Below are 20,135 nucleotides of genomic sequence, written 5' to 3' on the forward strand. Positions count from 1 at the left end.
AGAGCCTCATATGATACACCTCAGGCAGATGGTGGACCTGAGGACCCTCACCCCTCACTGCTCATGAGTCACTGGATGGCTCGAGCCTCTCTCCATGCTGGGCATAAAGAGGGCAAGACTGGAGGGAAAGAGCATTATTTTATTTCTCCATGTAGATAAAACATTAAAAAAAAAAAAAAAGGTGCCTGGGTGGCTCAGTCGGTTGAGCAACCGACTTTGGCTCAGGTCATGATCTCACAGTTTGTGAGTTCAAGCCCCGCGTCAGGCTCTGTGCGGACAGCTCGGAGCCTGGACCCTGCTTCAGATTCTGTGTGTCCTCCTCTCTCTGCCCCTCCCCCACTCATGCTCTGTCTCTGTCTCAGAAATAAACATTAAAAAAAATTAAAAAAAAAAAAACAGCTTTATTGAGGTTTAATTCCCAGACCATAAAATTCATTCAAAGTGTACAATTCATTGGCTTTTAGTATATTCACACAGTTGAATAACTATCACCATTATCTAATTATAATACATTTTTATTACCCTAAAAAGAAACCCCATGCCTATTAGTAGACACTTCCCATTCTAACCCCTCTGCCGCCAGCCCTAGGCAACTACTCATCTTTTAGTGTCCGTGCATTTGCATATCCTGATATCTCAAATAAATGGAATTGTACAATATAGGGTCTTTTTTGTCTGGCTTCTTTAATTTAGCATGATGTTTTCTGGGTTCATCCATGTTACAGTGCATATCAAATGTTCTTTCCTTTCTATTGTCAGGTAATATTCCATTACGTGGATATACTACATTTTGCTTATTCATTCATATGTTGCTGGACATTTCTACTTTGGGGCTACTACGGACAATGCTTCTATGAATATTTGCATACAAGTTTTTGTGTGGACATGTGTTTCCAATTCTTCTGTGTACACACCTAGGAGTGGAATTACTAGGTCACTTAATAACTCTGTGTTGAATTTTCCAAGGAACTGCCAAACTTTTCCAAAGCAGCTGCACTAGTTTACATTCCCATTATCTGCATATCTTTTTTTTGAAGAAATGTCTACTCAAATCTTTTGCCCATTTTCAATTGGCTTATTCGTCTAATATCGTACGGTAAGAGTTGTAGACAATAAAGTCTTGAATAAGAAAAAAATGAGGAACTTGCGACACTAAGTATAAAAACGTATAGCAGCATTCTATAAAGCTACTGTAATTCAGAAAGTACCGTCAATCCTCATTATTTACAGACTCTGATCTGTGAACCTGCCTACTCTCTGAAATTTATTTGTAACCCCAATCAATTCCTGTGGTGATGCAGAGGGGCGAACTCTAGCTGAGGTGGAAGGAGACAACACTCTACCTTTTTGCTTCACCTTCGAACTGTAAACGAGTGTCCTTTTGGCTACTTGGTGCCACGGTTTTTGCATTCTTATTGTGGTTTTGCAGTTCAGAATGGCTCCCAAGGATGCTGTGTGTTTGTGGGGACGGGGTATATGGGAACTCTCTGCACTTTCTTTTTTTTTTTTTTTTTTCAACGTTTATTTATTTTTGGGACAGAGAGAGACAGAGCATGAACGGGCGAGGGGCAGAGAGAGAGGGAGACACAGAATCGGAAACAGGCTCCAGGCTCTGAGCCATCAGCCCAGAGCCCGACGCGGGGCTCGAACTCACGGACCGCGAGATCGTGACCTGGCTGAAGTCGGACGCCCAACCGACTGCGCCACCCAGGCGCCCCATCTGCACTTTCTACTTAACTTTGCTATGAACCCAAAACTCAACAAATAGTTCACTAATTAAAAAATGGCCTCGGAGCACAGTGCTAAAGTACTCTCTAGCGCTCCTAAGTGCAAGCAGGCTGTGATGTGCCTTCCAGGGAAAATACATGTGTTGGGTAAGCTTTGTTTAGGCAGGAGTTATAGTGCTTGTTGACGTGAATTCAGTGTTAATGAATCAACAATATATATTAAATAAGGTATCTTTAAACAAAAATATACATGAAACAAAGTCAGGTATTCATCACTTGATGAAAATGTGCCCAGAGACTCTCAGGAACCTAACTCTGATTTTCCCTAGGGGCAATGGGTCAGTAATTAGTAATTACTAATTAGTAACTAGTGCAAACACTAATTCAGTGTCTGCAGGGACTTCATAAAACATAACTACAGAAAATAATGAGAATTGACTGTATCTTCTTATAAAGCAACAAAAAGTTTGCATAGACTTTATGAAACATAACTATTGCAAATAATAAGAACTATGTTCTTATAAAGTAACAGACAAAAAGTTTAATAACACAGAATAAAGAATGCAGTAACAAATCCGGCACAGACACACACACACACACACACACACACACACACACGTGAGAATATTTGATTTGTGATAAAGGTCAATTTCAATTCAGCGAAGAAAGGATGGATGCAATAAATGATGTTGGGACAATTCACAGTAATTCACAGAAAAATAAATATAAATGGTCTATAAAACATATGAAAAGATATCCAACTGCAATAATGGTAAAAAAAAAATACATCTTAAAATAAGACCATTCTTTAGTTTTCTAACTGGCAAAACAGTGACAATATCCAGTCCTGGTGAGCAACATATACTGTTAATGAAAGTTGGTATAAGTTTATGAAGACAATCTGGGTAGTATTTATTAAAATTGAAAATGCTCTTTAACCCAGCTATTCTAAGAATCTCTTACAGGAATAATAGTATATGTATATATGGGGGCACCTGGGTGGCTCAATCAGTTAAGCATCCAACTTCGGCTCAGGTCATGATCTCAGTTTGTGAGTTTGAGCCCTGCATCAGGCTCTCTGCTGTCAGCACAGAGCCTGCTTCAGATCCTCTGTCCTCCTCACTCTGCCTCTCCCCCATTTGCATGCACACTCTCAAAAGTAAATTATTTAAAAAAACTTTTTAAAGGTACGTATATATGAATGTCCCAGGTGCATTTTATAACAGCAAAAAACCCCAAAAAAACAAAAAACTAGAAATTTAAATTATGGAATAGTCACAGAATGGAATAGTATAAGATCCTGAAAAATGTGTATACTGGGTTGAATAGTATCCCTCTCAAATTCGAGTCTTTCTGGAACCTCAGAACGTGACCACAATTGAAAACAGAATCTTTGCAGATGTAACTAATTAAGATGAAGTCCTACTGAAGTAGAATGGGCCTTAAACCTAATCTAAATGGTATCCTTATGAGAAGATAAGAGGATACAAAAGACATATGGAGGAAAGATGGCCATGTAAAGATGGCCGCAGAGACTGGGGTTCTGCTATCATGGCCAGGGGATACCAAGGATTTCTGGCAATCACCAGAAGCAGGCAAAGAAGAATCTTCCCTAGAGGTAGTACAGTCTTACTGAGATCTTGATTTAGGGGAGAGAGGCAGAGGGAGAAAGAGAGAATCCTAAGTAGGCTCCAAGCCCAGCACAGAGCCCAACACAGGGCTTGATCCCGTAACCCTGGGATCATGACCTGAGCAGAAAACAAGAGCCAGATGCTCAACCGAGCTATCCAGGCACCCCAGATTTACTGTTGTTTTAAGCCACCCAACTTCTGGTAGTAGCTGGAAGTATTTACGCAAGCTACATAAGACATTTCTCTATGTGTGCGTGTGTACCCAAAAGTATATCTATCTGTACGGCCATGGAAAAACTCAGAAGGATGTATATCAAATTATTACCAGGGGTTGGTTTGGTGGAGGAGTTAAAGGGATCAAGAGAAATTTTACTTTATTAAAAGTGTATTTTTATTTTTTATTTATTTATTTTTTTAATTTTTTTTAACGTTTATTTATTTTTGAGACAAAGACAGAGCATGAATGGGGGAGGGGAAGTGCTCGCTTCGGCAGCACATATACTAAAAATTGAACAGGGGAGGGGAAGAGAGAGAGGGAGACACAGAAATCGGAAGCAGGCTCCAGGCTCTGAGCCATCAGCCCAGAGCCCGACGCGGGGCTCGAACTCACAGACCAGACCGTGAGATCGTGACCTGAGCTGAAGTCGGACGCTTAACCGACTGAGCCACCCAGGTGCCCCTAAAAGTGTACTTTTAAACATAAAAATCTTATACCTTTTTATTGTCTTTGTATGGGTTTTATGTATTTTTCAAATAGAAATGTCTTTGGAGGCCATGAAAACTTATGAAATGGAGGGTTCAGTCATCTTAAGAAGGCAGGCCTCTGGAGAGGTACTCTACAAGGAGCAGAGACACTGGCCAGGCTGGCGTCCAGCAAAGGAAGAGGGGGAAGTAATGAGGAAAAGGGATCAGTGGAATGGGGTAACTTATGCCATCCATCTGAATTAGGGGAGCCAATCTTCAAAAGGAAGAGCTACTTTTGATTTCTCTACAGCCCTGAGATCACCAAGGTGGATAAAGAAAGTGTTTATATTTTGGTGGGAAGGGACTGGGCAATCGCCAGGCAGTGAACTGTCTGGGTGTGTATGAGGTGTGTGGTTGGGGTGCTTCCTCCCCTTCCCATAAAATGCCCCAAAAAGGAGAAGTACCCAGACTTCCAACGTGGCCTCTATCTTTCCAGATAGGATGGCTTCACCTGATATGTTCGCTATACAATCGGCTGGAACCATGATAGCACAAAGTGAGCAAAATCCCATCCTGGAAAACAGCCAGCGGCACAGAGCAGACCATTCCATGCCACTCCAGGACAGAGCTCTTCTCCGGCCACCTTACCTGCTGCATGTGCCTTCTTTCCAGCCTTCCCTCTCTTTCTATCCACTCTTCCTGCAGCAGCAGACAAAAAGGCCCATGGAAGTTGGATGGTAACTTCCTAACTTTCTTTTAATGTCCAAGGTTTCTTTGCTCCAAAAAAACCTCCTTATAGGGGCGCCTGGGTGGCTCAGTCGGTTAAGCGGCTGACTTCGGCTCAGGTCATGATCTCGGCGGTCTGCAAGTTCGAGCCCCGCATCAGGCTCTGTGCTGACAGCTCAGAGCCTGGAGCCTGTTTCAGATTCTGTGTCTCCCTCTCTCTGACCCTCCCCTGTTCCTGCTCTGTCTCTCCCTGTCTCAAAAATAAATAAAAAACGTTAAAAAAAATTTTTTTAAATAAAAAAAACCTCCTTATAATAGCTATTTTAAATTTTAAAAAAGTGTGACAGAGAAGTGAAACCCCACATATTACACACATACACTGGAATATTACTCAGTTATAAAAAAGAATGAGATCTTGCCATTTGTAACAACATGGGTGGACCGAGAGGGTACTGTGGCTAAGTGAAATTAAGTCAGACAGACAAAGATGAATACTATATGATTTCATTTACATGTGGAATCAAAAAAAAAAAAAGGGGGCGCCTGGGTGGCTCAGTCGGTTGAGCGTGTGACTTCGGCTCAGGTCATGATCTCACGGTTCGTGAGTTCGAGCCCCGCGTCGGGCTCTGTGCTGACAGCTCAGAGCCTGGGGCCTGCTTCAGACTCTGTGTCTCGCTCTCTCTCTGCCCCTCCCCTGCTCATGCTCTGTCTCTCTCTGTCTCAAAAATAAATAAAAAAAACATTAAAAAATTTCTTTTAAAAACAGGCAGCAAGAGACTCAAAAAAACAGAGAACAAACTGATGGCTGCCAGAAGGAAGGGGGAGGAGAGGTATGGGCAAAATGGGTGAAGGGGGCTGAGATACAGAGTTCCAGTTATGGAATGAGTAAGTCATGAGGATGAAAGGTAAAGCATAGGGGATACAGTCAGTTGTACTGTATTAGCCTTGTACGGTGACAGATGGCAGCTACACTTGTGGTGAGCACAGCATAAAGTGCAGACTTGTCCAATAACTATGTTGTACACCTGAAACTAATGTAACATTGTAGATCAATTATACTTCAACTTAAAATTTTTTTCATGTTTATTTATTTTTTGAGAGAGAGACAGACAGCATGAGCAGGGGAGGGGCAGGGAAAGAGGGAAACACAGAATCTGAAGCAGGCTCCAGGCTCTGAGCCGTCAGCACAGATCCCGACGTGGGGTTCGAACCCGAGCCATGAGACCGTGACCCAAGCTGAAGTCGGATGCTTAACAGACTGAGTCACCCAGGTGCCCCTATACTTCTATTTTAAAAAATGGACTCTAGAGGCACCTGGGTGGCTCTGTCAGGGTACGACTCTTGATTTCAGCTCAAGTCATGATCTCGCGGTTCATGAGTTAGAGCCTTGCACTGGGGTCCATGCTGACAGTGCAGAGCCTGCTTGGAATTCTCTCTCTCTGCCCCACCCCTGCTCACACATGTGTGTTCTCTCTCAAATAAACTTAAATATTTAAATATATATATATATATGTGTATATATATATATATGTATATATATGTATGTATACATGTACGTGTGTGTGTATGTGTGTGTATGTGTATACACACACACACACACACACACACACACACACACACACACATATATTTAAGTGGACTCTAAACGTGAGACTTTAGGTTAGTCAACCCCCTTGCATATCAAGTTTCCTCATCTTTGGAAGGGACAGAAAAATGGTAACTACCTCTGTAATTGTTGTAAGGACTGAGAAAATACACAACATAGTACATGGCACAGTGCCTCCTACACAGTAAGTGCTTGACATATTTGTTATTATCACCTCAAATTTTATTTGCAAATAAAATAGTAGGGCATTTTCTGAGGTCCAAGCAGTTCATCTCTGGGCACTAGCCTAGACTCTGCTTTGGTCCTCAGTTCTAAGTCATTGAATGATCTACTCCTAAAACCACTTGATGTTGCTGGATCTACTCCAACCTTCCCTTGAAAGGTCATGGATATGTAAAGTTCCAATTATGCAGTACAGATACAGAGATACACTTTTCCATTGTATATGAGACTATCTCAGACCTCCTCAGCATCAAAAGGTGTCATAATTAAAAATTATAAATGCCTAGGGGCGCCTGGCTGGCTTAGTCGATAAAGCATGAGACTCTTGATCACAAGGCTGTGAGTTCAAGCCCTGTGTGGGATGTAGAGATTACTTAAAAATAAGATCTTTCAAAAAAAATTCTTCTTTAATGTTTATTTAGTTTTGAGAGCGAGAGATAGAAACAGAGTGTGAGCAGGGGAGGGACAGAGAGAGAGGGAGACACAGAATCGGAAGCAGGCTCCAGGCTCTGAGCTGTCAGCACACAGCCCGAAGCGGGGCTTGAACCCACGAACTGTGAGATCATGACCAAGCCAAAGTCAGACGCTCGATCGACTGAGCCACCCAGGTGCCCCAAAAATAAAACCTTAAAAAAAAAATTACTGATGTCCCAAGTAAACAAATTGGGCCTAACATGCAGGAGCCTGGCTTGGCTGAGGGCAAAGATAGCAGACAGTGAGTGTGGTGTGATGGAGAGAACACCATACTAGAATTAAGAAATAAAGGTTTGAGTGCCAGTGAGGCATTTTTAGCTGGGTGAACAAGTTACTTCACCTTTCCTGTCCTCAATTCCCTCTTTACAAAACAAGGCTATGTACTAGATCAGTGCTAAAGTTCCTCTTTAGCTCTAAGACTCAGTGATTCCATGGAAGGATGAAAGCCAAGAGGATGGCTGGTAGGATCAAAGTGGACATAAAGATATGAGGTCGGGACTGGGGGGGACTAAGAATGTGACTGTGAAGGAAAAACTATGGGTTAATCAGATAAAGGATTAAGTCAAACAAGTCACACATTACACATAAGGCTGTAGACTGGGAAGATGAGCTGGGCGGAATGCCTAGGAAAAGACTAGTTCAGGAAAATTCTAAAGGGCCAGGGCCCAGAGGATGGTTTATCTTTGGACATGCAATGCCAGCCAGAAAAACCTTGTTCTGGGCACCAGGGAGTGGAAAGGAGGCATCTGGTGAGCTGAGAGAGAGTACAGAACTCCCAAATCAAACTAAAAGCTAGATTCTGTGGGTATAGTGTATAGCGACACCCTACTCACAGCAGAAGCTAAGAGCTCAGACTGCGAGGATAGGATGGGTTTGAATCATGGTTCCATGACTTAGTAGCCTTAGGACCTCGGGCAAGTGACATAATGTCACTGTCCCTTGGTGTCTCCATCCTTAAAACGGGCATACAACCAGAACTTCCCTCACAGGGATAATGTAAAGATTAAATGAAGCAATATATGGAAAGCCCTTAGAGCGGGGCCTGGCATCTGGTAAGTACTAAATAAGTGTCAGCTTATTTATTTTCTGCTGCAGAGTGGGAGGCTGACGTGAGTCACTATGGAGTCCCTCCATTCTTCTCATCAAGAGAATTCAGGAGCAGGGTTTCCTACCCAAGGCTGAAACCTAGAAAAAGAACCCCACCTCTGCTGCCTCTTGTTCCCTGGGTGGAGTCAAGAGGAGAAACTACCAGAGGTCAGGTATTCACCATTGCTCCCAGTGCCCTCGGTCATTCCCAAGGGGCCACCGCAAGGAGTGTCAGATGTTCCAGGGGCCTTTGACAGGCCAGCCCTTAGGAAACAATATGCTTGAGGGCTTTCCTTTAGGGAGCTGAATCTGCCAGGCCATGTTCCCTCTACATTTACTTCAAAGGTACTGCTAAGTAATTCTAACTAAAAGGCAGTTGTTCATTGGTACCATGATATCAGGAAGGATAATTTTTTTTTTTCCTTTTCTAGCCCTCTTACAGGCCCAGCAGTTCCTATTTCTTGTACCTAATTCTCCTCCATATGTTTCTATTTATCCCTTATATTATTATGTATTCTTCAGTTTCCTTCCAAATGCTATGCAAAATGCTATTAGTTGTACATGCCCACAGCTTCCCAGAATGATCACACACAAGAATATACGGTGCATCAATATCCACACTGGTAAGTAAAAGCAGCACTTTAATAGTCAACAACATTAAAGAGCTAAAAACCACACCCTTCCAATGCTCTCTCTTTACAACTGAGCTCCAAGAATTCAGTTTCCACCTGCAAGGCAAAATACTCATTTGGAGTAAACCCAATAGTTAGGCTTATTGACAAGACACGAAGGTTTCTTGAATTATTAGACTCTGATTTTGAGAATGAGCAATAGTGGTCCATCAACTGTCACTTCCTAACTCAATAGCCTAAGGAAATTTCCCTTACAGGACAGGGAGAAACAGAGTAACTGCCATCAATTTGGTCCTAAAAACTGCTGACTTGATCTCTGTGTGCCAAAGGGCAGAAGATGCCTTTAAGGAGGCAGTGAGAGGAAGACAGGAAAGGAGGCTGATGCGTTGATGCGTGTGAGGAAGCAGCATCAGGCTGGCCTGACAAGTTTCTCTGGGTCTTTCCCCCATGTGCTCTGGACCTTTCTGACAGAGGAGTTGGAAACATCACTTTTTTTTTTTTTTTTTTTTTAAGCTTTGTTGATGACATTTCAAAAATACAAGGAAGTTATATCTGGAATTAAAATCTCTATACATATGAGCTAACTAAAAAAAAAAAAAAAAAAAAAAAACCAAAAAAACCCCACAATGTTACAATGTTCCCTTTACAGCTTTACAATGTTCCCTTCCTCTGATTTTAGCATAATTTTGAAAATCTTTCCATAATTTCCTCAAGTGTACAAAAATAGCTTTCAAAGGAGACTCAATACAAGGGATTTTTATGACTGATTAGATCTTGGCTTAAAGAGTGACATTATAGAGGTGCCCGGGTGGTTCAGTTGGTTAAGCGCCTGACTCTTGATTTGGGCTCAGGTCATGATCTCATGGTCGAGGGATGAAGCCCCATGTCAGGCTTTGCACTGGGCTTGGAGCTTGCTTAAGATTCTCTCTCTCTATCCGTCCCCAGCTTGAGCTCCCTTCCCTGCTCTCTCTCATACTCTCAAAAAAAAAAAAAAAAAAAAGTTAAAAAAGAGAAAAGAGTAACATTATAAAGTATAGCTTCCACTAGGAAATTTTTTATGAACACAACACTGAGAAGAAAGCATGCTTCCTAAACAGTTTAGATTCCAGTTATGTTGGAATCTAAAGGTTTCAGAACAGTTACACAAAAACTCCCATAATACACTTGTGAAATTAATTTCCATATTCCTTTATCTGGGCAAATAAGATGAATACCACCAAAATAATAAAATGCAGGGCACCTGGGTGGCTCAGCTGGTTAAGCACCTGACTCTTGACTTTGGCTCAGGTCATAATCTCACAGTTCATGAGTTTGAGCCCCACATCAGGCTCCGCACTCACAGCGTAGAGCCTGCTTGGGATTCTTTCTCTCCCCCTCTCTCTACGTCTCCTCAGCTCAAGCGCTCTCTCAAAATAAATAAACTTTAAAAAATAAAATAAAATAAAATGCCCTCTGTTCTTTCTCAAAAAGCAAATTTCAGGGGCACCTGGGTGGCTCAGTCAGTTAAACATCCAACTTCAGCTCAGGTCATGATCTCGAGGTTCATGGATTCAAGTCCCACATGGGGCTCTGTGCTGACAGCTCGGAGCCTGGAGCCTGCTTCAGATTCTGTGTCTCCCTCTCTCTCTGCCCCTCCCCCCCATTCGTACTCTGTCTCTCAAAAATAAACATTAAAAAAAAAAGGTAAATTTCAAGTCTTATCACACGTTACAATCTTCGCAAAAGGAAACTCCTCAAATGGTATGTCAGACCAGAAATTCCTGTGCTCCCACTGATACACTGTTACTAAATTTAAATGTTTCTTAAATTCAACTTATTGGCAAAACTGCCCACTTAGGAGCACTAAGCATACTGTGAGGCAGAGAAAACACTATACTGAAAGAGTAAGACAAAGTGGGACAAAAACCCAGCCCACCAGGCTAAGGACTATTCGAGGATCTGGTTAAAAGCAAGCTGGACTCAGATGTTTTCAATAAATCAATAGCTATTTATTAAAATATCTATTATGGATAGGGATCACAGGAGAGAAAAGGGTAGAATAAGACACATTGAAATTTTCCTTATAAACAAAAATACTCATCCCCACCATGTGTGCTTTGGAATCAGGGGGTTTGAATTTGGTTCCCCTAGGAGTGTTTTTCTGGCAAGTTTCTTAATCTCCCTGAGCCTCAGTTCCTCAATCTGCAAGACAGGGACAACAAAACAAAAACAAAAAAACAAAACCCAAAAAAACCCCTATCAAATAGAGTTTTAGTGGGGACTGAATTAAATAAGACAAAATTGAGGGGTGTCTGGGTGGCTCAGGTCGGCTGAGTGTCCGACTTCAGTGCAGGTCATGATCTCACAGTTTGTGAGTTCGAGCCCCGCGTTGGGCTCTGTGCTGACAGTTCAGAACCTGGAGCCTGCTTTAGATTCTCTGTCTTTCTGTGTCTGTCTGTCTGTCTGTCTCTCTCCCTCTCTCCCCCTCCCCCGCTCAAGCTCATTCTCTCTCTTTCAAAAATAAAAACAAAAAAAATTTTTTTAAAGACAAAAGTGGGAAAGTGTCTCTCATTAGATGTCAGTACATGTTATTTCCTTTCCCACCATACACTGTCAAGAACACCGTGTAAGTAGTAAAATGCAGGATTCTACCTGGAAAGGGTCTGTCTTCATCACCCCCATGCAGAGGAACTCCCTTATTTTCTGGCATATACTTCTTGGTAATGGGCAAGGACATCAGCCGAATGTGATGGATGAGTGAGCGCCAGGTGTGAGCTCCAGAAAGCACCGGTTCAGGTGGTAATGGGCTGAAAGGTTGAATCACAAAGTAGGCAGTGAGCAAGATTAATCCCAGGGTTACAAGGACCTATAAGGAAAGACAGGAAAAGGATTAATAATTGTCCCAGCAAACAAAATACTTTAATGCCAAGAAAAAAAAGAAAAAAAAACAAACCAAAACCCCCAGCCTCTTCCATTATTTTCACTGTGCCTTAGGAACTAATCCATTTTCATAAACAAGCCATTTACGTTCATTTTTTTTTAACCTTTTATGGTTTCATTTTTAAAATTTATTTTATTTATATTTTATTTTTTTAATATAATTTATCGCCAAATTGGCTACATTCACTCCTGAATGAAATACATTTAAAGTTTGAGAACTATGAGAACTGCAAGGCTCACCAACCTTCTTCTTCCTTTTGTTTTTTTCTTTTTTAAGTAGGCTCTATGCCCAGAGTGGGACCTGAACTCACTACCCGGAGATCAAGAGTTGCATGCTCCACCAACTGAGCCACTCAGCACCAGGCTTCTACGGGGCTATGTCCTCCATTAAAAAGTATACACAAATACAGTTTAATTATAAATATATAGCTTTCATCATGGATATTTAACAAAATGGGTCAAATTTCCTAGTAACTCATGGTAACAAGAGCAAAGGCCAACTTATTCATAGGAAAACTAAGGTTAGATGGTAGAAGCAGTCAACAGTAAAATTTAGGGAGAAAGCTGAAGAGTTTGTGCTCTGTTTAAGGAATCTCCAAGTCAAAACACGTTTTTACCTTATACACGGCTATAAGGAGAGGATACTGGGGTGGTCCCCTCTGAGGTTCATTCTTTTCCAGCAGCTGTCTGATAAATTTTTCAATTGCCTTCTCTGACATGCCACATTGATGGCCTGTCTGTCTCACCAAATCAACAGTCTCTGAAAGTTTGTCATAAATGCTGAGCTCATTGGCAGCAAGATCCATGTCTTCCAATACAAAATCCCTGAGAGAAAGTAAATGTAAAAAGAAAGATGGTTTCTTTAAAATACCTTCTTCCTCAAAGTTACTTCCTTTATTTTTTTTTAAATTTTTTAATGTTTTATTTATTTTTGAGAGAGAGAGAGAAGGAGCAAGCAAGCAAGCAGGTGAGGGGCAGAGAGAGAGGGAGACACAGAATCCGAAGCAGGCTCCAGACTCTGAGCCATCAGCACAGAGCCCAACGCGGGGCTCGAACTCACAAACTGTGAGATCGTGACCTGAGCTGAAGTCAGACACTTAACCAAAGCTGAGCCACTCAGGCACCCCTCAAAGTTACTTCACTTAGAACAGAGCTTCATGGGGAAGGACCAGCTTCCTGTTTTCCCCAATCCACTGCAAGCCAATGCTTTTGTAGAACATAACGAATGTCTAGATTAGGTCAAGTTAGTACTACACAGCTTTTAAGTGTTCCTTAATTGTGGGCTGGTAACACAGTTTACTGGTTTACAGACACTTTGAGGAGCGCTAGTCTACAGCACAATAAATCCCTAATGGGACTCTGAAACACTAGTGCCAACCAAAAGGATTATTGAAACCAATCACAGGAGGCCTGCTACTGGCAATTTACTTAAAAAGAAATGCAATATGGAGTGTTGTTGATCCATTATTTCTTTGCATTTGTATTAGATACACCTTTTAGCAACACAGGAGGAACTAAGCACTGCAAGATTTACTACGGGGAACGTACTGACACGTTTTGCTACTGGCAGAGCAAGAATTTCAGGCAACACAAAAACCACGGCACTGGGACTGTTCAGACCTTGCAGGCTAGAGTCCTCATACTTTTCTGCAAATACAGTTTTAGACAATAAAGAGCATTTTACTTGTATTTCATATACTTGAAAGACCTAAGATCTTTAACTAATTTCAAAATTCAATTTGTTCTCATAGTTACTTTAAAGCCAAACTGTTTCACAGCGGCCACAGAAGAAAAGGTAGAAACTAAAGTGGCAGAGTAGAATACTCTCTTGTAACATTTGTAACATGCAATCAAATCGTTCTTTTTAAAAAATGCTTGTGTTGTAAGACATCTTCTGTCACTTACCAAAGGAAAAACAGTGCTTGGGATTTATGCTCTTTTATTGGTCTCTTTTTCCCTTACATGTAGGAGTCGTCTTATTTCATATATGTCACGCCCAAAGTGCTTCTAACCCCAGAAAGCACTGACGTGGAACAACTCTTATTTTTTCAGTAAGGAGATGCTGCCACCTGTAGAGCCAAGGACAACGGTCTTGCAGCTCCTGCAGCTCCGTGGAGAAAAGCAAGCACCTCAGCCTATCTCCCCTTCCAGCAGCACCTCCTGATACTGACCGTTTGGTCCTCGGTAGGACTATTAACCCTTTAGTTCACTAGCTCTTAAGTGTGCCTCCACACTGGAGTCACCAGAATTTTTAATGAATGCTCATACCAGGGCCTCAACCCAAACCAATTAAATAAAACAGTATTGGATTTCCAATGGTGAATTAACAGGCAGGTAATCTAGACTGAGGAATTGGTTGGGGAGGGGCGGGAACCCCCACACGCTAAAAGCCTAAATCCCTTCCCCAAACTCTTTGCTCTTGCTCAGACTGTGTTTTTCCTAGGCCACATAGGCTTTCATTTCAAGGTTCAGATAAAAGGATGGTGTAAACTCAATTTAAAAATGTGTATTTTCAACAAATGGTGCTGGGACAACTAGATATCCACATGCAAAAGAATGAAGTAGGACCCTTCCTTCTACCATACACAAAAATTAACTCAACATGTATCAAACACATAAGAGCTAAAACTACAAACTCTTGGAAGAAAACACAGGGGAAAAAGTCTTCATGACCCTCCATTAGGCAATGGCTTCTGAGATACGGCGCCAAAAGAGCAGAAAAAGAAAAAATAAATTGGATATTAAAAATTAACAATTTTTGTGCTACAAATGGTAACTTTTAGGAAAGCGAAATGACAACCCATAGAATGGGGGAAAATATACGCAAACTCTATTTCTGATAAGAGTTCTAGTCCCACGTCGGGCTACGCACTGACAGTGCAGAGCCTGCTTGGGATTCTGTCTCTCCCTCTCTCTCTACCCCTCCCGTGCTCTCTCTCTCTCTTGCACTCTCAAAATAAATAAATGAACTTAAAAAAAAGTCAGATAATAAGTTGGGAGATATTGAGCATCTGGAACTCCTGTACACTGCTGGTGGGAATATAAAATGGTGCAGCTGCTTTGGAAAACAGCTGGACAGTTTCTCAAAAACTTTCTGTACAAAAATTTGTACATGGATATCCAAGCATTATTCATAATAGCTCAAAAATAAAGCGATCCAAATGTCCATGAACTACTAAATGGATGGATAAAATGTAGTATATCCATACAATAGAATATGATTGAATAAAAAGGAATAAAGTATGGATACCAACAACATAGGTGAACCTTGAAAACCTTAAGCTAAGTGGGAGACAGTCAAAAAAGATGACATGTTGTAAGACTGTATTAATAAAATGCAAAAAGTTAATAATAGAGGCAATCTATAGAGACAGGAAGTAGATTAATTAGTGGTTATGCAGACACAGAGTGGAGAAGAATGGGAACTGACTGTCGGTAGATCCAAGGGTTTCTTTCTGGAGTGACAGAAATGTTCAAAACTTAAATTGTGGTGATAGTTGCACAACTTTGTGAATGTACTAAAAAACCCTGAATTGTACATTTCAAACAGGTGGATTTTATGGCATATAAATTAAATTTCAGTAAAGATGTTTTTAAAATGTGTATTTATAGGACCTATAGCTCAGGGGTTAGAGCACTGGTCTTGTAAAATGTATATTTATAGAATTTGAACTTACCCCTGCTATGGCATTTATTAAACTATACTGTTATGATTTTGGCTAAGTCACTTGGTCTATTTCCTCACCTAAAAAAATAAAGGGACTGAACTAAGAGGTTTTCAAAGTCCCCTCTAGCTCTAAAATTTTAAGGGTATTGGAAGGCTTTGGGAAGTAGAAAAACTTCAATTCATTAGAAACTAAAGACTTCTGTCCAATTACATTCCTAAATGACCACTTCCAGTTGCGCCATCCTAAATGCAGGCACCGTGCTAAGCACACAAGAAACATGCTCTTAGTAAATCATCACAGCAATCCCAAAAGGTAGGTGTGATTTTTTTTATTAAGTTTTTAATTTTAATTCCAGTATAGTTAACATACAGTATTAATTTCAGGTATACAATATAGTGATTCAACAATTCTGTACATTACCCAGTGCTCATCATGGTAAGTGGACTCTTAATCCCCTTCACCTATTTCACCCATTCCCCCCACTTCCACCAACCTCCCCTTGGGCAACCACCAGTTTGTTCTCTATAGTTAAGAGTCTTTTTTTTTGGTTTGTCTCTTTGCTTTTTGTTTTGCCAAAAGGTAGATGTGATTAATCCCATTTCACAGATGTTGAAAGTAAGGCTCAGAAAGGTTCCATAACTTGCCAGGATGTGGAGTCAAGTGTGCCTGACTTCCAAGCTGATGCTTTTAACCTTTATGCATGCTGCCTCCCTTACCAAGTATTTTCCTATTCTGAGCTGGCAGTTTAGAAACCACAACACCATGCCCCTCGATTATCAGAAATGACTGGCTGAGAACTGGACAAGTGATCAACTACAACGATTCCTGGAAAAAGAATAAAGCGATAACTTATTACAACATTTTTCACATCTTGATTTTGTGACTAGTGATTCCAGAGATAGCATTTTTTCCTGTTGAAATTAACAAAGATATTCCAGGCAAGCAAGCAAGGATAATGTTTGTTCAAAAAAACTACAATAAATTACCCAACGACATCCAGTCAAAATCCACTAAAACTCATTAAAGGACTAGAAAAGAGAGCAGGGAGAATTCTGGAAAGGATTCCAGTAAAAAATTCTGAAAAGTATTGGAAGGTGGGGTACGTGTAGGTAATCCCTCTGGCAGAAGAGAACATCATATTGGTGGGCCTTTAGGAGAACCGTGAAGGGAACAGAAGTACAAGTGAGGTTCAAAAGAGAATCAACTATCACCATTTCTGATGACTACTTCACAACCTTTGTAAATCTCTGCCTACTTTCAGGACACATAAAAACCTCACCAAACCCCCAGTTTTTATTGTAAAAACAATAGTTTTTGGTTTTCTTTTTCTTTTTTTTTTGGTAATTCAAGTATACAATGGTATTATGATACTGACTATATTTTTGCAAGCTGTACATCCTTTCTCCTTGAGATTTTGACATATTTCCCAAGTTACTGGAAGGGTCTTTACCAATAACTTCATAAAGTTTCTAAGAGCACATGGGGATCTTCATAATAAGCCCTCTTTCTGGCTTTCGTTAGACAAGTGGTCCTCAACTGGGGGCAATTCTGGACAGGGACATTTGGAAAGTCTGGAGACATTTTGATGGTCACATTTGAGGGGTACTGGCATCTAGTAGATATGATGTCAATTAAACACACACAAAAAATCTTGTCCCTTTCGGTTGGGATTTCATACCAGCAAAGCAGCTCCCTTGCTGAGATGTGAAAGCCTTCAACACAAGGATTTGTATTAAAAACAAAAAACAAAACAAAACAAAACACCACACACACACAAAACAAAAAAAACCTCAAACACAAAGTCATGGCTTAGCATCAAGTATGAGGGCACTGACTGAAATCAGCTGAGCAAAGGCAATTCCTTTACCTCCAGAAAGAAAGAAGATCCAACTCTAGCAGGAATGAGCTTTGCCACAGAGGGAAGTTCCAAAGAGTGAGCTTGACTCTTAACCTGCAAGGGCACAGGCAGGGTCACTAGCAGAATTATAAAAATCAAGGTATCATGCACCACCCTAGACATCCTGAATTGCCAGAATCTCTGGGAGTGGGATCCTGGTGCAGAAGTATTCAAACTCTTCCCTGTTGAGAAAAGACACACTCCCAAATGGGAGACACTGCTCTGGAACAGCAGTTCAACTAGGGGTGATTCTGCTCCCCAGGGGACATTTGGCAATGTCTGAGGCATTTTTGATTGTCAAAACTGGAGGGGCACTACTGGCATCCAGTGGGTGAAGACTAAACATCCCACAACAAAGAACTGTCCCGTTCAAAATGTTAAGAGTGCTGAGGTTAAGAAATTCTGCTTTCAAGGGAGGCCAGGGTGGAGGTAAGGGGGGGGAGATAAGCCAGGAGGCTGTTCACTTCTGAAGGAGCATCTCAGGAATAGAAGGAAGCCACTGACAGCTCTGATGAGATGTTCTCCACAATTCCTTCTGTGTCTCAGTCTAGGAAAAAAACAGGACAGAGGCATAACCGATAGAATGACTCTAACAGAACTTACAATAAAAGTTTGTTTACTGCAGAAAACAGGTTAAGAGGTCCAACTACATGCGAACCTCTCCTTTGTCCTGTTTAATACAGAACTTCTTTATGGTTATAAATATGTCCTAAACACTGATTTGACAGTGAACACCTGGAGGTGCTCAGCTTTCCAAACTAAACAGCTGTGCCAGCTAGGCAAGTCTAAGATGCAAAATAGATGCATCTAGCTACACAAAAAGGGGTGGGCGCCTCGGGGGCTCAGAAGGTTGACTCTTGAATTTGGCTCAGGTCATGATCCCAGGGTCATGGGACTGAGCTCCCAGGTGCGGTCCGTGCTGAGCATGGAGCCTGCTAAAGATTTTCTCTCTCTCTCCCTCTGCCCCTCTCCCCTGCTTGCATGCTCTCTTTCTAGAATAAACTTTATTTCTACCTGCTCGTATCCTCATCTTTTCCAGTTTCTACCATTAAAAAAAAAAAAAAAATCCTTTCTCTCTAGAATTCCAGTGCTCGTGTTCTCCCTCCAGAGCCAAGTTCCTTAAAAAAAGAAAAGAAAAAAAAAAAAAAAAGGCATCACTTCACCTTCGTGTTTCTAAGGTCTCCATGTCTTTATTAACCACTCAAATCACATTTCTGCCCCCCTCACACCACTAATATAGCTCTCAGGTCACCAATGGCTCTCTACATGCCAAGTCAAAAGGACGTTTTCTCAATTACTACCTTAACTGACCTCTCCACAGAAGTTCCTGTTGCCAGCCATTTCCTCTCTCAAGTGCTCTCAAACCTTAGCATAATTCTCTTTTCTCAGAGACCATACCCCTGAATGCTGGTATTCATCACAGTTGTCCTTGATCTTCTCATTCCCTCCCTGGCTTTAACTACCAGCTATTAGTGATTTCCAAATCTCTTCTCCAGTGTAAAACCCTCCAGAACTCCAGACCCATCCATCTATCTATATACCAGACACTCTGGCAGAAATTCCCTTCTGCTCCCTATATGTAATGTGCCCATAAGTGCCTTATTATTCCTGCCCCCCCCCCCGCAACCCATTTCTCCTACTATATTCTGTTTTGTAATTAATGGAAACACCAGTTCTCCATATTTAAAACCCCTCCTTTTTCATCACCACTAATGAACCAATCACTAAATCCTCGATTCTACTCCCTGTATAGTTCCCACATTCATCATCTCCTTTTTAGCTCTACATTAATGGTAGTCAAGGCTCTCAACATCTGTCCCGTGGACCATCACAAAGATAAATTTAATCTCTATACTGCCAGTTCTCCTTCTCCTCTCTGATCCATCCTCAACTCGCCCCACAAATTATTTTTCTGAAACAAATCAGCTAATGTTACTTGTCTATTTAAAGCGACTTCCTTGAATCCCCATGTCCTGCTGTGGAACAATTTAGCAAGGTGGTTAAGAAGGCAAATGGACTTGGAAAAAGCTAAATACAAAACCTGATCTTCCACTACTGTATAGTCATGAGACAGTACTTAATCTAAGCCTCTGATTACGAGATGATGAATGTAAAACATTTGTCCCAATACCCAAATTTAAGACTTGGTAATTTTAATAAGACGAAGTTCAAATTACTTAGCTTCCCATTATGACCTGGTCACTGCCTACCTGTTCAGTCTCATTTCCTATTCCTTCCTCACGTTCTTCACTGCCATCCCATTTTACATCGTTTTGCTTTTGTACAGATAATTGTCTCTGCCTACCCTGGGGAAAAGCCCCCATGCTTTTCCAATCAGTGAACTCCTTATTCCAGCCTTGATGTTTGTCCTTTGAACCCTAAACACAACTCTGATCACTTTGTATTATATTTATTTCCATGTCTCCTCACACTAAATTGTTCCTTGTGTTAAAAAGAAAACCACAGGCCCAAAATGGTGTCACTTAGGTTAGGGTCCCAAGTCAGCAAACCAAGACTTAACATCTAAGCTAACTGCAGTTTCAAATCCCTTGGAAATGTGACTTTACCCAGCCAACATGGAATTTCCTGGTCAGTGCTAGAACATTTACTGATAAGCCCCATTCCCCCTTAGAATGACCTTGCCTAAAAAACTGGCAATGCCTAAAAAAAAAATCATTTCCTTTACTTCACTCTCTACCTTGAAAAACCTTTCCTTTCCTGTAGCCCTTTAGGAGCTCCTCTCTACTTGTCAGATGGGATGCTGCCTGATTCATGATTTACTTACAGCAATTAGATGTTCAAAATTTACTCGTTTGAATTTTTTGTTATTTAACACTTGAAAGCAGAGATAAGTGGAGAAAAT

The 20,135-nt window shown here is 41.1% G+C and overlaps 1 protein-coding gene across 5 annotated transcripts in view; it reads right to left on the bottom strand.

Annotated features, from left to right (window-relative positions):
- Positions 1–20,135, bottom strand: part of CUNH6orf89 (chromosome unknown C6orf89 homolog) — a 40,206-nt gene that overhangs the window by 11,927 nt on the left and 8,144 nt on the right. For 2 of the 5 annotated variants that reach the window (XM_047101769.1, XM_047101770.1), the window contains exons 2-4: positions 17,243–17,326; positions 12,325–12,532; positions 11,420–11,633 (exon numbers count right to left, since the gene is read on the bottom strand). In XM_047101769.1, the coding sequence (XP_046957725.1) occupies positions 11,420–11,633; positions 12,325–12,532; positions 17,243–17,326 (506 nt within the window). Of the gene's footprint in view, positions 1–11,419; positions 11,634–12,324; positions 12,533–17,242; positions 17,922–20,135 lie in introns of those variants that run through there. The other 3 variants (XM_047101771.1, XM_047101773.1, XM_047101772.1) reach the window with 2 other exon arrangements.

The sequence above is a fragment of the Lynx rufus genome, unplaced genomic scaffold (assembly GCF_022079265.1).
Source record: "Lynx rufus isolate CCGP_SWC_20201006 ecotype Redwood Valley unplaced genomic scaffold, mLynRuf1.p SCAF_6, whole genome shotgun sequence".
Classification (NCBI taxonomy): Eukaryota; Metazoa; Chordata; class Mammalia; order Carnivora; family Felidae; genus Lynx; species Lynx rufus.